Genomic DNA, 13,080 nt, shown 5'->3' with positions numbered 1-13,080 from the left:
GGGCCTTTTGCTGAGTTACTGAGGTTCTCACTAAATTGCTGAGGCTGATCTGGAACTTGTGATCCTCCTGCCTCAGCCTCCCAAGTTGCTGGGATTGTAAGTGTACACCATTGTGCCCAATCAATGCAACATTGTTATTGAGAGAATTAAAGATTATACGTGTGTGTGTGTGTGTGTGTGTGTGTACATATATAGTGCCTGACACATACACACAAAAAAATGCACACAGTCAAGACTATTTTTAAATACATTTTTATTCCATAGCTTCAGTACCTTGCAACATAGTAGGAACATAGCAGATACTCAATCCACTGGCTAAAATTAATTAAACAACATCATACCTACCTAGTCATCCTCACTTAAATCAGCAGATATGAATTATAGTCATTTTTAAAGGCTAGGAGCTTGCTTCTGTTTCCTACCATCCCAGAAACAGATCATACCAATATTATTGAGACCCTTTAGAATTAAAAGTCCTCAAAAGTGATCATGGCAAGATTTTTTTTAACCCATTTTTAAACACTACCTATTTCCTATCCTCTGAATGCAACTTTGCAAAAATTCTTGATTTGGAGTCTTTAAGAAAATGCCAAGGGGCTGGGGATGTGGCTCAAGCGGTAGCGCGCTCGCCTGGTATGCGTGCGACCCGGGTTCGATCCTCAGCACCACATACCAACAAAGATGTTGTGTCCGCCGAGAACTGAAAAATAAATATTAAAAATTCTCTCTCTCTCTCTCTCCTCTCTCACTCTCTCTTTAAAAAAAAAAGAAAAAGAAAATGCCAAGCAAATAACATAAGGTGGAAATTTAACCACAGTGAAGGGCTAAGCACTATATCAACACAGATGCACTTGTTGCAGCTGACCTAAACAATAACAGCCTTAACCAAAGGTATATACTCTAAATTTCCAAAGCATAGCAGGGAATTGTGATTAAATTATCCCTCTTTATACTTAACAATGTTGCTAATCATTTCCTTTAAAATAGGTAATTGTTGTGAAAATCACATTAGAATTTAACCAAACTGAAAAAAAAATTAGGTTTTTCTACAGTGTTTGAATAGAATCCAGAATTGGAAGAATTTTACACTTTTTTGCTTATGACTATAATAACTGTCGAAATAAACCACTAGTAGAGATTAAGAGCCAGAACAGAAAAGAAGTTAAAAAAGAATTCAATGGTATTTGTAAGATGTTGCTTTTTTGTATGAGTTGGATGGATTGTTTGTTTGGGGAAGGAGAAGAAAGTGAAATAATGAAAGGACAAATTGTATAATTTTTTTTTCTGTTTAAGTCTGTTTTCCTCATTGATGAGGAACTGCTGATTTTAATTAGAGATCGTCAGCCTATAAAAACATGTGCATGCTGGTATTTAGTGCATTTTAAAAATGACTTGGTGAATCACTAGGTCACGCGAACAGGATTTAGATTCTCCAAAGTTGCCATTTGATGTGTATCTACGTATGTTTTAGTTTAGCCATTATATATGTTTTAGTTTAACCACTGAGATGCAATCCTTAAATAGGATATGGTTGCTTTCTTGGAATAACAAACCACAGCGTATAACTAAGTTAGGGCAGGATGAATTCAAAAGTGTTTGGATGAGCTGGGGGAAAATGATAAATGATGTATTATGATTTTTAAATCCTCATCTGGCCAACTTTGCACTTTATTTCAAACAGCTGTGGACCATTTGGAAGCCATTTTGTAGCTCAACTGAGTACTAATATTTACTGTATGAATCACATACCTTTAAAATATTTGTCTTTCCCTGAGAGAGAGAGACTGTTTCTTTCTGAAACTTAACTTTGACATAAATCAAACCCATCCTCATAGGTTAGGTTTGTGCACTTGATCATTGCAGTGGTCATTCATTGCCAAATGCAATCCTGCAAGCTTAGTGGTGTTTTCAAATAGAGCACTTTCTCCATTTGGAAGATTTGAAACGTTTTGGGGGAACATTTTACTGAAAAAAAATTTTAAAATATGTTCTAAAATAAGAATTTCCCCTACTTACCTTGTGTGTCTGTAATTCTTACATACTAGTATCGTGCTCTTATATTTGAGCTCTTTGAACAATTCCATTAAATATAAAATTCAAACAACATCCTTGTCCAATTTTAAAAGGTAACATCAGGAGAAATACACAGTGAGTAGTATATTGGAGTCATTAGGTAGTTCTCAAAGGTGGAGGTTCTGATTATTGTGGTGTAGACCACCTCGGATTTTAATTCTGATCTGGACTACTCCCCTTTAAACACAATTACAGAAATATACCTCCTGAAATGACCCCCCTTTGAATTCTCCCTCTGAACATCTGCAGCTATTCAGGAAAGAGTGGATCCATTAATCCAATGTAATGTGACGTGATGAGTTTACTCTTTTCTAAAGTGGCATTTAGGCACTTACACGATGATCCCAACATAGCCAATCATCAATAGCCAATAGGGAGCCATTTATAGAAAACAGAGAACTCTGAATGCTAGTCAGGTATCCCATAACAACATCGATCCTGGAGTGAAAGCAGGGCACATGTTCAGCCTGAAAAGCATGGAGTTACCACCTTTCTCCCCTGGTTGTTAATCAACAAATTTCAGGAAAGTTAACACTTTGTGAAATGTTAACTGCCAGGAGCCCCATGAAAGGATAGCATCGTAGAAACACTATTGCTGTTTCAATAGAAACTCAATGAAAGAAAGATGAGAGATGCTAGAATCAGGCCATCTGGCAATATCATCTCATCTGCTGCTACTAAGCAATGACACTTTGGGCGCTGCTGACAACCAAAGTGTGTTCTGTTTACCTTTGGAAGCTAAACGAACCCCAGTTAACTGATGGGGTCACCTGGTGTAGCCTATTAATAAAAACATGATACAACTCTGTAAGGTACACAAATGTGTATGACCATCAAAGATATATTTACTAAATATTTCCTTCCAAGTCCTCAATAGTATTTCTATCTGTGTGGGAGGAAAACTCTCTCAGAACAGTTTTAAGGTTTTAAAAGTAAATGTAAACTTTGTCAGTTTGAGGTCATTAATTATAAATTGTGTCTGGGGAAGAGGTTTAAGGAAAAATTATAAACAGAAGTCTCTCAAGATTTCTACTACTTTTTGTTTAAAAACAACAAATGAAAGAGATATGGAGTATTGTTCAAACCATTTGCTCCACCCTAGCATTTCTCTTGTTTTCTTGGGTAAATTTTCAAAAAGGGATTTGAATGAGAATTCCAATAAGTCAGTTCAATAATTTAGAATATTCTTGTAATTTTGAAATACTTCTGTACTTGACTCAAAAGATTTATTGCCTTTTCACTTTAAAAAATTCAAAACTCTTAAATAGAATTTTTAAAGTTTCTTCTTTTGCTTCCTATTTAGTAGTGAGGGCAAATGATCATATGATTAATATTGCACTAATTCTTGAGGCTTTTTAAAATTGGCTCTATTACACCAAAATGCCAAGTGTAAAAGTCAAGCCTAAAGGCCTACCTACAGGAGAATAATTAGCACATTCATTTCATAGGGTCTTATTATAATTCTGTTGACAAGGTTAGTCATTTGTTTACCTTAAATAAAATGATCTGCTGTAATTAAAATATTCGTGAGTAAATAATTTTTCTCACATTTTGAATTTTGCAGTTGGAGCCTGGGCTCAGCAACCCACAGTCATCATTAGAAACCAGAAATTGACCTCTCCTGCCAGCTAGCAGATATTTGGTCTCTAGACATAATTTATATTTAAATACTCTGAGGAATTCTAAAGCCACTTTTCAATACTAACCAGTGTCTGGTTTTGAGCTGAGCAGTATGAAAGCCTTGTGCCCTGCTGTAAAATTCAAGATGTGGGAAATTTAAAATAGTCATATCAAGGAAAACACATTTTCGTTTCCACAGCCAATGTTGAAAAATTTTTTGTTCTTTGGGGGGCTCATTTCAAAAGATCGCCAAACATATAGTCTAAAACCTTGAAAAAATCAAGCTTAATGGCAGATGACCACTGGGCCCATCTTTCACTCTGCAATCCAACGACCCCTCTCTGTTTAATTTAGCAATGTGACCTTTAGCATGCAAGCAAATCCTTTTTCCATTCTTTGGCCCAATTTTGGATGATTTTACTTTTATTTTCAAGATGATTTCCTCTCAAAACTGAAAACTTGTGTAAACGGAAATTCATTTTAGACTATTGTTGTCTTTTCAGAATGAGGTGTCCACGGATCCTTGTCTTCCAGTGGTTTTGTTGAAAGGGACATGACCTATGCAAGCCTGGCATACATGTGGTCCTCAGCTACTGGGGGTCCCCTTCCACTCCCACATGTGTTCTTGACTGTGACCCCTGACTCCTGGAGTCTTTGAAAATAGAACCTCAATGCTAAAAATCTTAAACTAATGATGCAACTACAAACTCTATTGCATGTCCTTTGATTGGCTTATTGAACATGATATGTCATTTTTTATTTCTCTTTGTTTTTGTATTTAGCATGGAACATAAATATTAGGATATGACAGCACTGTGGAATTGTCTGCCCATCATATAAATGTGAATACATTATTTATTCAGGTGTGGTTTCCTTGGGAACCTTCATCAATTTTATCTATCTAAGCCAACTACTTCTGTTCTCAAAGTAACCCAGATAAAGCCCTTTCATGTGCATTATGTAAAATGTAAAATTTTAACATTGTTAATCTTCTTATCTTGTCTACTTCTGATCTTTCAAATTTGTTTCCATGGGAAAACACTATCTTCAGGGAGATATATATTATTATATAATTATATGTATGTGTGTGCAATTATCATTCTGTATTGTATGTCTCTGAAAACAAAAGCAGATGCACTTTCTAATTTAAGACTCTTTGTTGTTGTCACAGGTCTATAAAAAGAAAACCGAGGCTGCAAAGAAGGAGTACCTGAAGCAACTTGCAGCATACAGAGCCAGCCTTGTATCCAAGGTAACGTGCAATTGTGTGGTATTGTGAAGGATTGTGGCCATCTCCGTGCAGACTTTGATAGTCATTTAAAAACATAAAAGATCACTCTAGCATTCTGCACAGTCTTCTTTGTTGGGAAAAAAATACCATCCTAAACAAAGCTATAAGTTATGGAAATATTTGTTCATCACTAAAAGATCAGAGCATCACCCTCTTGGCTTTTCATAAAAAGCTGTCCACACATGAACTTTTGGTTTAGTAGAGTAATCGTGATACATTCTTAATCCTGAACCAACTTTCCATTTCTCCATACCCAACTCTTAAATCACCTCCCTCCTTCCCATTGGCCTTTACTGAGGAGATGCCAACTATTTTAAGTTCCAGCCTCATTGCATCATGATTAAAGAAAAAAAAAGCTGGCCATGAAGGAAAGAAATAAATCACATCATTTTGTTTGAAAATAAAAACACCACTTAAAAATGTTTTGTGCTTCAGAATATCTTACACACCGAATCCTGCTCTTGGAAATACTCAAGAATTTTCTCAGTTTGGTCTTGTGTTATTAAAAGTGCATTTTCCCCTCGCAGAATCCTCAGGGAGGTGACCACAGAAAGACTGGGTTGAGTCTAGAAGGATTTGGCACTGTGTCAGCTCAAGTCTGGACTTGGCTGTTAATTTGTTCATTGTGACCTTGGGGCTCTGGACTTCATCTCATTCACGCATGAAATACTTCCTTTTTTTCATCCACAAATATCCATTCCCATTCTAACAACTCTAAAATAATTATATGAAGTAGCTTCTTTTTAAGGAAAATATATGCTGAATTGATTGATGCAGAAAAATACGAAAGAGGGCAAAATACAAATAAGGAATTTCAGTAGTGTTGGTCTAATTCGACTGCCTATTCCACTTTTAAAATATGACACTGTGAGAAAACTTAGTATTCGTGATTTAACCTTCTAACTCTCTTGCATTGTCTCAGGCTAGAGTTCACCATTGCTAATTCATCTAACTCTTGTATTTTTTACTGATACCATTTCACATTTGTGTGTGTGTGTGTGTGTGTGTGTGTGTGTGTATGTGTGTGTGTGTGTGTATACACACCAAAATATGTGTGTGTATATATACATATATATATACACATACATATAGGTGTATATGTATGTACATATAAATATACATATATAATTCACAGAATGTACATAAACTCATAACAAAATTTGGTGGATAAATATACATAAATATAATACACGGAATGCACATAAAATTATAACAGAAAATAAGCAAATCTTGGATCCTTTCAGTCATTACTCATATTGATATTGCTACAGATCGATGGACCAAATATAAAGGAGACTTGGAAAAAATGAATTCTCTCTATCTCATCCAAGATAAGTTTCATTTTTGAACATTTTAAATAGAGTTTCAGAGCATTTTAACACATGAGAAAATCAATACAGGAAGTTCCAGTCCCAATACAAAGCACTCTGGTTAATGACATGCAGATTGCCAGAATGCTATAGTACTGACTAAGCCTTTACTTCCAAAACAAGTGTCCTCAGATTTGCTCTTAGCTGCAACTTTTCTCACTATTCAGCCTCAGAGCTGCAACCCCCAGTATATGGCAATTTATATAAATGCTGCGAATTGCCGTTTCTACATTTAAGAAACCAAGCACTTTTTTTACAGCTTACTCTGACATTTTTCTTCTCTTTGGCAGTGGGGATTTTGCTAGAGCTGTTGAATCTCTATTTATGTACAACTATCTATTATGGTATACAAATTGAAGGAAAGTTACAATCACTTTTCCAGGTTGGGAAAAAATGACTCTCTTGATGCTGTATGTGAGCAGGTATTTGCTGTATAACCTTCTACACACCTACAGAAAATGTACCAAGCTACCCTCCCAAAACATATGGTACATATATAAAAATTCATTTCTTTTCAATTTTAGTTGTGACTAGGCAAAAATAATAGCCATTCATATCTAAACATATATTTTTCTACATTATAGGTTTTTTAACCATGTTTTAAATTATTTCCCTATTCCAAAAGTCTTAAAGCAAGCAGCAAAGAGAAAATTCTTCATAATATAATAGTTAAAATTCTAAGGAATCACATGTTGACAGCCAGGCTCTTTGTTGATTTTTTTTAAAAAAAATTTGTCCACTAATTCATTATTTATTTGGTAAATTTTTTTCTGGGCATGTGGTCTTTGCCAGGTTCAGAAGATGCAATGGTGAACCAGCAAATTCATTCCCTAGACATTAAGAACTTTTTGTTATATTGAGAGACCAATAGTGAAAATTTAAACTAATAAATAATCAAGGTATTTTAGAACCTACGGGCATAAAGCAAAGGATCTGCTGGGCGGGGTTTGCAATAGTTTCTTGAAAGAGGTAACATTGAAATTGGGGATCCAAGGAGGACAGAAGAACAGGCAGCTCTTCAGCAAGTGCAAAGACTTTGGGGTGCAAAACATCTCTCTGAGTTAAGAGGAGATCAGTATTTCCAGAGCTAAGTGATCAGGAGCATGGATAGAGATGAACCTGGGAAGGTGGACAAGAGCCCTTCACAAAGGTCTTGCAGGATGGTAAAAGGAACCAGAGTTTATTCTCACTTGGAAGGGAAGCCACTGAGTGGATTTCAGTAGGGGATGGCATGAATAGGTGGACATTTTTAAAGGATCACTTTATGTGCAGGAGTTCCCTTAATACTCTTGCCTTACTCCTTGAAGTAGGTTTGATTCCCAACATTTCACTAAAGAGGAAGAGTAGCACTCAGGTAAACAGAGACACAGTGATGAAGTTGGCATTGATCTAAACCACCCCTTGGCCCTTCTTCCTTTTCTTTTTGTCGGGGGGGGGGGGGGTGTGACTCAAGTCCTATTTTGGTCTTTCTGAGAGCCCTGCTCTCTCTGGGTAGAGACTAAATAGCTTGCCTATGGTGAGGAAAGAACACTAGTAGCAGAATGAGGACTCACTCCTCAGTGTCCTGGTCCAAAGGTTCTAGGCTTTTCTCTACCTGAGCAATTGTCAAATATTTGCATCCTTAGAACTGGTGCCTCTTATTCTCTCTGATAAAATTCTGTGCCTCCTTTTAGATATGAACAGTTTAGAGTACAATCCAGCAGGCTGTGTACTCGTAGCTGTCACACCACATCACTGCATCTAGAGACTAACCAGAGACCTTCAGGGAATCTGGCCCTGCAAAGAATTTGGAAGCCACTACTTTGTACCACCTTGTCCCAGAAGAGTGGCTGCTTCACCTGGTCATGTGGAACCAGTGACAGAAATGCCCAGTTGGGCTACTCCCCATGGTTCCAGCATGCTGCAATTACCCATCAATAGGAGCATGGAGTCTTGCAAACAGAGTTAGGTAGACCCCAGAATAACTTACCCAATTTTACACTCTGTAAGTTAGTAAAGGGAGAGGTGAGAAAGGGAAAATAATTGCTAAAATATCAAAGATGAAAAGGTAGTAGCAGAGAAGAGAGGATTCAAGTTTATTAAACCCGCAAAATAGAGAGGGTGCTCAAACCAGCAGTGGAAATTAGACATAAGACAGAGATGACTCAAAGTCCATTTTCTCGCTGTAGGTTCCATTTCAAACTAGAAGCATTAATCAGATCGGGGCATTGCTGAAATCTGGAATTGTTGTACTAAAAAATTTCTTTCCTTAAGAAATATAAAAGCAGAAGCTTATAAATGAGAATTGAAGGTCTCTGAGGTACCCTCAAGCTCCACATTTCTGTATGGGTTTTTTTTTTAAATAAATGACAGCAGAATGTATTACAATTCTTTGTACACATATACAGCACAATTTTTCGTATCTCTGGTTATATATGAAGCAGTTTGACATCAATTCATGTCTTCATATATGTACTTTGGATAATGATGTCCATCACATTCCACCATCCTTACTAACCCCCTGCCCCCTCCCTTCCCCTCCCACCCTTCTGCCCTATCTAGAGTTTGGCTGTATGGGTTTAAGGGAGCCATATTAGAGGACCTCAAAAATAATCACCACTGTCATACTGGAGAGTGCTCAGAGGACAGAAAAGTCTGGAGCCACTGGGAATGAAGGAATCTGGGTTCAAATTCCAGGTTTTCTACTTTCTAACTCCGTGTTTTCATTGGGTCACTTAGATGTTCCATGACTCAACTTGCTCAAGTGTTAAACAGAGAAGGCACCATTTATGTCATAGAATTTCCAGGAGGATAAAATAAGAAAATCTATATAAACTACATGGTTCACTTGAGGACATTGCACTAAATGAAATAAGTCATTTGCACAAAGACAAGTGCTACACAATTCCACTTCTGTGATGCATCTAAAATAATCAAATGTAGAAATTCAAAAAGTGGAATGGTGGTTGCACGAGGCTGGGGTGGAAATGGGGTGCCGCTAATCAAAAGGCCTAAAGTCTCATCTAATCAAGATGAATTAGCTCTAGAGATCTCTTGTATCCTAGTAAACAATCAATTTTTGCCCACCTAAAAATTTAAGAGGATAGATCTCATGTTAAGTATTCTTACTACCATAAAATAAAATTTTAAATATTTAATGATGAACTCTGTAGTTCAGGATTTTGAACACAGGAAGCGCTTAATAAATGTAAGCAATTCTTGTTAATTTTATTTTTAGCATTATAGGTGTGCAAAGGAGTAGGAAAAGATTTGTGTATCATTGAAAATTTAGCTGGGTCATATTTTTAATTTAGCTTCAAAACTACTTTGTATAGCTGGGCTCAGTGGAACACAACTGTATTCCCAGTGGCTCTGGAGGCTGAGGCAGGAGGATTTGATTTGAGAGTTCAAAGCCAACCTCAGCAAAAGTGAGGTGCTAAGCAGCTCAATGAGACCCTGTCTCTAAATAAAATACAAAATAGGGCTGGGGATGTGGCTCATTTGTTTCGTGCCCCTGAGTTCAATCCCCAGTACCCCACCTCAAAAAAAAAAAAAAAAACTAAACTAAAACTACTTTGATATAAAGATATTTAAAAGCTAACATTAAAAATAATTTTTACATCATCCTTTCATCTCTTTATAAAAATAAGAAATAGTATCTAAGTGTAAACAGAAATATATTCATCTCTAAGGGTTTCTTAATTGAAATGGTCTTTTGAACCCTATATGTGATTACAAGGTTGGGGCTTCCTGACTTAGGCAATTTTTACACATTATTCCAGGTCACATTCAGTTGAGCTGTTAAGTAAAGCTTAAGGAAATGTAGTTTTTCCATAGACAAAGAAATTCTTAGACATGAGTCTGAATTATTATGCTGAAAATAATGTATAACTTTAAAGCCATGGAACTACTTTCATTTTACCACATAGACCAGAATTTATAATTCCCCAAATGAGTATTGCATTCAAAGTAGTCACCAGGGGAGGTTACAAACCCATTTTATTATTGCTCCCAGAGTTCAAAAAATTTTTTGAAACTCCTCTTTTAGGATTGCAATCAGGAAAAGTTTATGAGCCACACAAGAAAATCAATCTTGTTACATAGTTTTCACATCTCATTCTTTTCCCCAAACATCACCTACATGGAACCCACAGCCTTGGCTTCCACTGACTATTAGCTGTTTCCAAAAATCAAAATTGCCATCAAAAGACAAAGAGTTGTCTGAGGATATGTAAAACAGTGTCCCACAGGCTCTGAAGAGAATTCCAGTAGGGAAGTTCCCAAATATCCCAAAAAAAGGCAGCATTATTGAAATAAGAGTACAGCTTCTCATGAGTGCCAACCCAGGAGGAGACAGAATTTGGATGGTTGTATTCTGGTATGTTAAGTAAAAGCAATAGGATTCATTTACTTTAAGGTCACACATCAAATTGAGATTTTTGTTTCTGCCTTAAGGAGTAGTTCATTAACTACCAAAATAACAAAATCTTAAAAAAAATACCATATATATGCATACTATATATATGTATATACAATATACATTTTATATGTATATTATATATTATATATACATACATGTATATAATATGTACATATATGTATATTATATACATATAAAAATATACATATTTTATATGTATATACAATACAAAACAATATTAATTAAATTAAGAAGTTCTCTATTTCTATGATTGATAGTAAAGAAACTTAATCCCTCAGATTGCATTAAAGGAGAGTGAATTGGAAACATGAAGAAATGATTTTTCTTCTTACAGAATGAGGTAAACATAGAATTCATGCCAGGGAGAGCTGTTGAGACAAACACAGAGTCTGAATTTGCAAATGGAATGGATCATTTTATGACTGTTAACATAAAATTTGCAGCTCTGTAAGCCTAGATAGTGATTTAAAGACAATAAAATCTCATGCTTCAGGGTATAAGTTAATCACCTGCAAGGACCAGGACGAATTTTCCTTCCAGAAGTAACAATGCACAATTGAGTAGGTGCATAAATTTTGTTTAATTTCCAATGTGTCAAGTATTGGTCAGTGCTGAAAACAAGAATCAAATTAGATGGGCTATTAATTTGATTTGGTTCAGCAACTCCTATATTGTTGCTTCCACTGAATTTTATGTCTTGTGTTTATACTTTGCTATTTTAAATAACAATTACTTTGTCAATCTTTCATTTTTATAACACAGGTTGTCCCAGAATGGGGACATTTATACACTGTGCAGTATTATCTTCATTATAGGAAGTAAATGGGATTGAAATTATCTTGGATAACATCAACTTGGTTAATAAGAATATCTTAGGGCTTATGGAGGTGTATCTTATATGCATTTCACTCACAACAAAAGAAGTCTCTGCAGATAAGACCCCAATGGTCTCTGTTGCTCCTATCTTGCATTTTTGCTTATAGCTGATGTCTTCCAGAATCTGTGGCCTAAAGGCAAATAGAAAAATGGAAATACTTAGAAATGAAGAGCAAGAACACACTTTTCCCTAAAAAAAAAAAAATGTCAGATTCACAGGTTAATTTTCAATTTATGCTGGTAAAAATCACATTTGTCGGGTGACCAACACAAGACACTCATTGTGAAGTAAAAGTGATTAATCTATTTAAAAGTAGAAACAAATTTAAATTGTTTACTATGTATAAGAAAATAGTTCTAATTTCTGAATGGTAGGTCTGGAGATCTTCAAATGCAGTATAATTGATTTGCAAAACTATAGCCTTGCTTTCAGAATTTAATTGGAAGGAACTGGTAGTGAGAGTATATTAAGTTTATGATTTCTTCATATTTCCATTTAATCAGATTATGGATTCATAGCTGTTTGCTATTGAAAATGAACTTGTTCTGTCTTCTAAAACATTGAAATAGCTATGTAATTAATAGATGGCCTATTGTATTAGTCTGATTAATAATTAATCAGAAGTGAAGGTAGAAGCAAGCTTTTTCCCCAACTAAATGAGTGACTTTTATATAAAGACACAAATTCTCAAAGTGTGGGTGGAACACAGTAAGCTCCTCCACTGATGTCGTCCTGCCTGGAGCCAGTGAGGCCCAAAGTGCAGAGTACCTAGTCAGAGGGCAACACTGAGGGCTTTATTTTCTCAACACTTCAGGAAGTGTGTGGTTCATGCTAAAAGAAGAGTAGAGAATGGGGCACATCAATCCAATATTCTGTACGTTTTCCGAGTCATGACTAAGTGAGAAGTCTCAGCAAAGACAACAGTATCTACATACAGTACTGCCCCCAAATTGTCCTTCGCTCATTCAACAAACGTGTGTGTCCTCTATGTACTTTACACTATGCTGTGTGCATGTACTACAGATTTAAGTCCCCACCATTTTTTAAAAAATCGCTTCCTGGATTCATAACATCTCTGTTTCTATGTTTACCTCATTCTGTAAGAAGAAAAATAATTTCTTCACGTTTCAAAAAAAACCACACAGAGAGCAAGAACTCATATTGAAGTGCCTACCGTGGATAGGGATGTGGCTCAACATGATGTTTAGCATGTCACATTCAATGATTTAGAAAGTAAAGGAGAAAAAATATAACTTTTCCTCCCTCTTGTTAAAAATTATATTCCAAGTGTTATCTGAATCATTATCTTTGGAATCTCTTTGAGGTTATAATAGTCTTAATGATGATTCAAAGTTACCATCATTTCAATATAGGTTTGGGGGAACTGGTCTTTATATGCTTTGGTATAAAGAAGGTAAATGACAAATGT

The 13,080-nt window shown here is 35.7% G+C and overlaps 1 protein-coding gene across 3 annotated transcripts in view; it reads left to right on the top strand.

Annotated features, from left to right (window-relative positions):
• Tox (thymocyte selection associated high mobility group box) overlaps positions 1-13,080 on the top strand; it is a 299,513-nt gene that overhangs the window by 274,355 nt on the left and 12,078 nt on the right. For all 3 annotated transcript variants that reach the window (XM_040293974.2, XM_005322978.4, XM_021724922.3), the window contains one exon: positions 4,865-4,945. In XM_040293974.2, coding sequence (XP_040149908.2) covers positions 4,865-4,945 — 81 coding nt within the window. The remainder of the gene's footprint in view (positions 1-4,864; positions 4,946-13,080) is intronic.

The sequence above is a fragment of the Ictidomys tridecemlineatus genome, chromosome 7 (assembly GCF_052094955.1).
Source record: "Ictidomys tridecemlineatus isolate mIctTri1 chromosome 7, mIctTri1.hap1, whole genome shotgun sequence".
Taxonomy (NCBI): Eukaryota; Metazoa; Chordata; class Mammalia; order Rodentia; family Sciuridae; genus Ictidomys; species Ictidomys tridecemlineatus.
The sequence above is the reverse complement of the archived record's forward strand: the minus strand, read 5'-3'. Positions and strand labels throughout refer to the sequence as shown.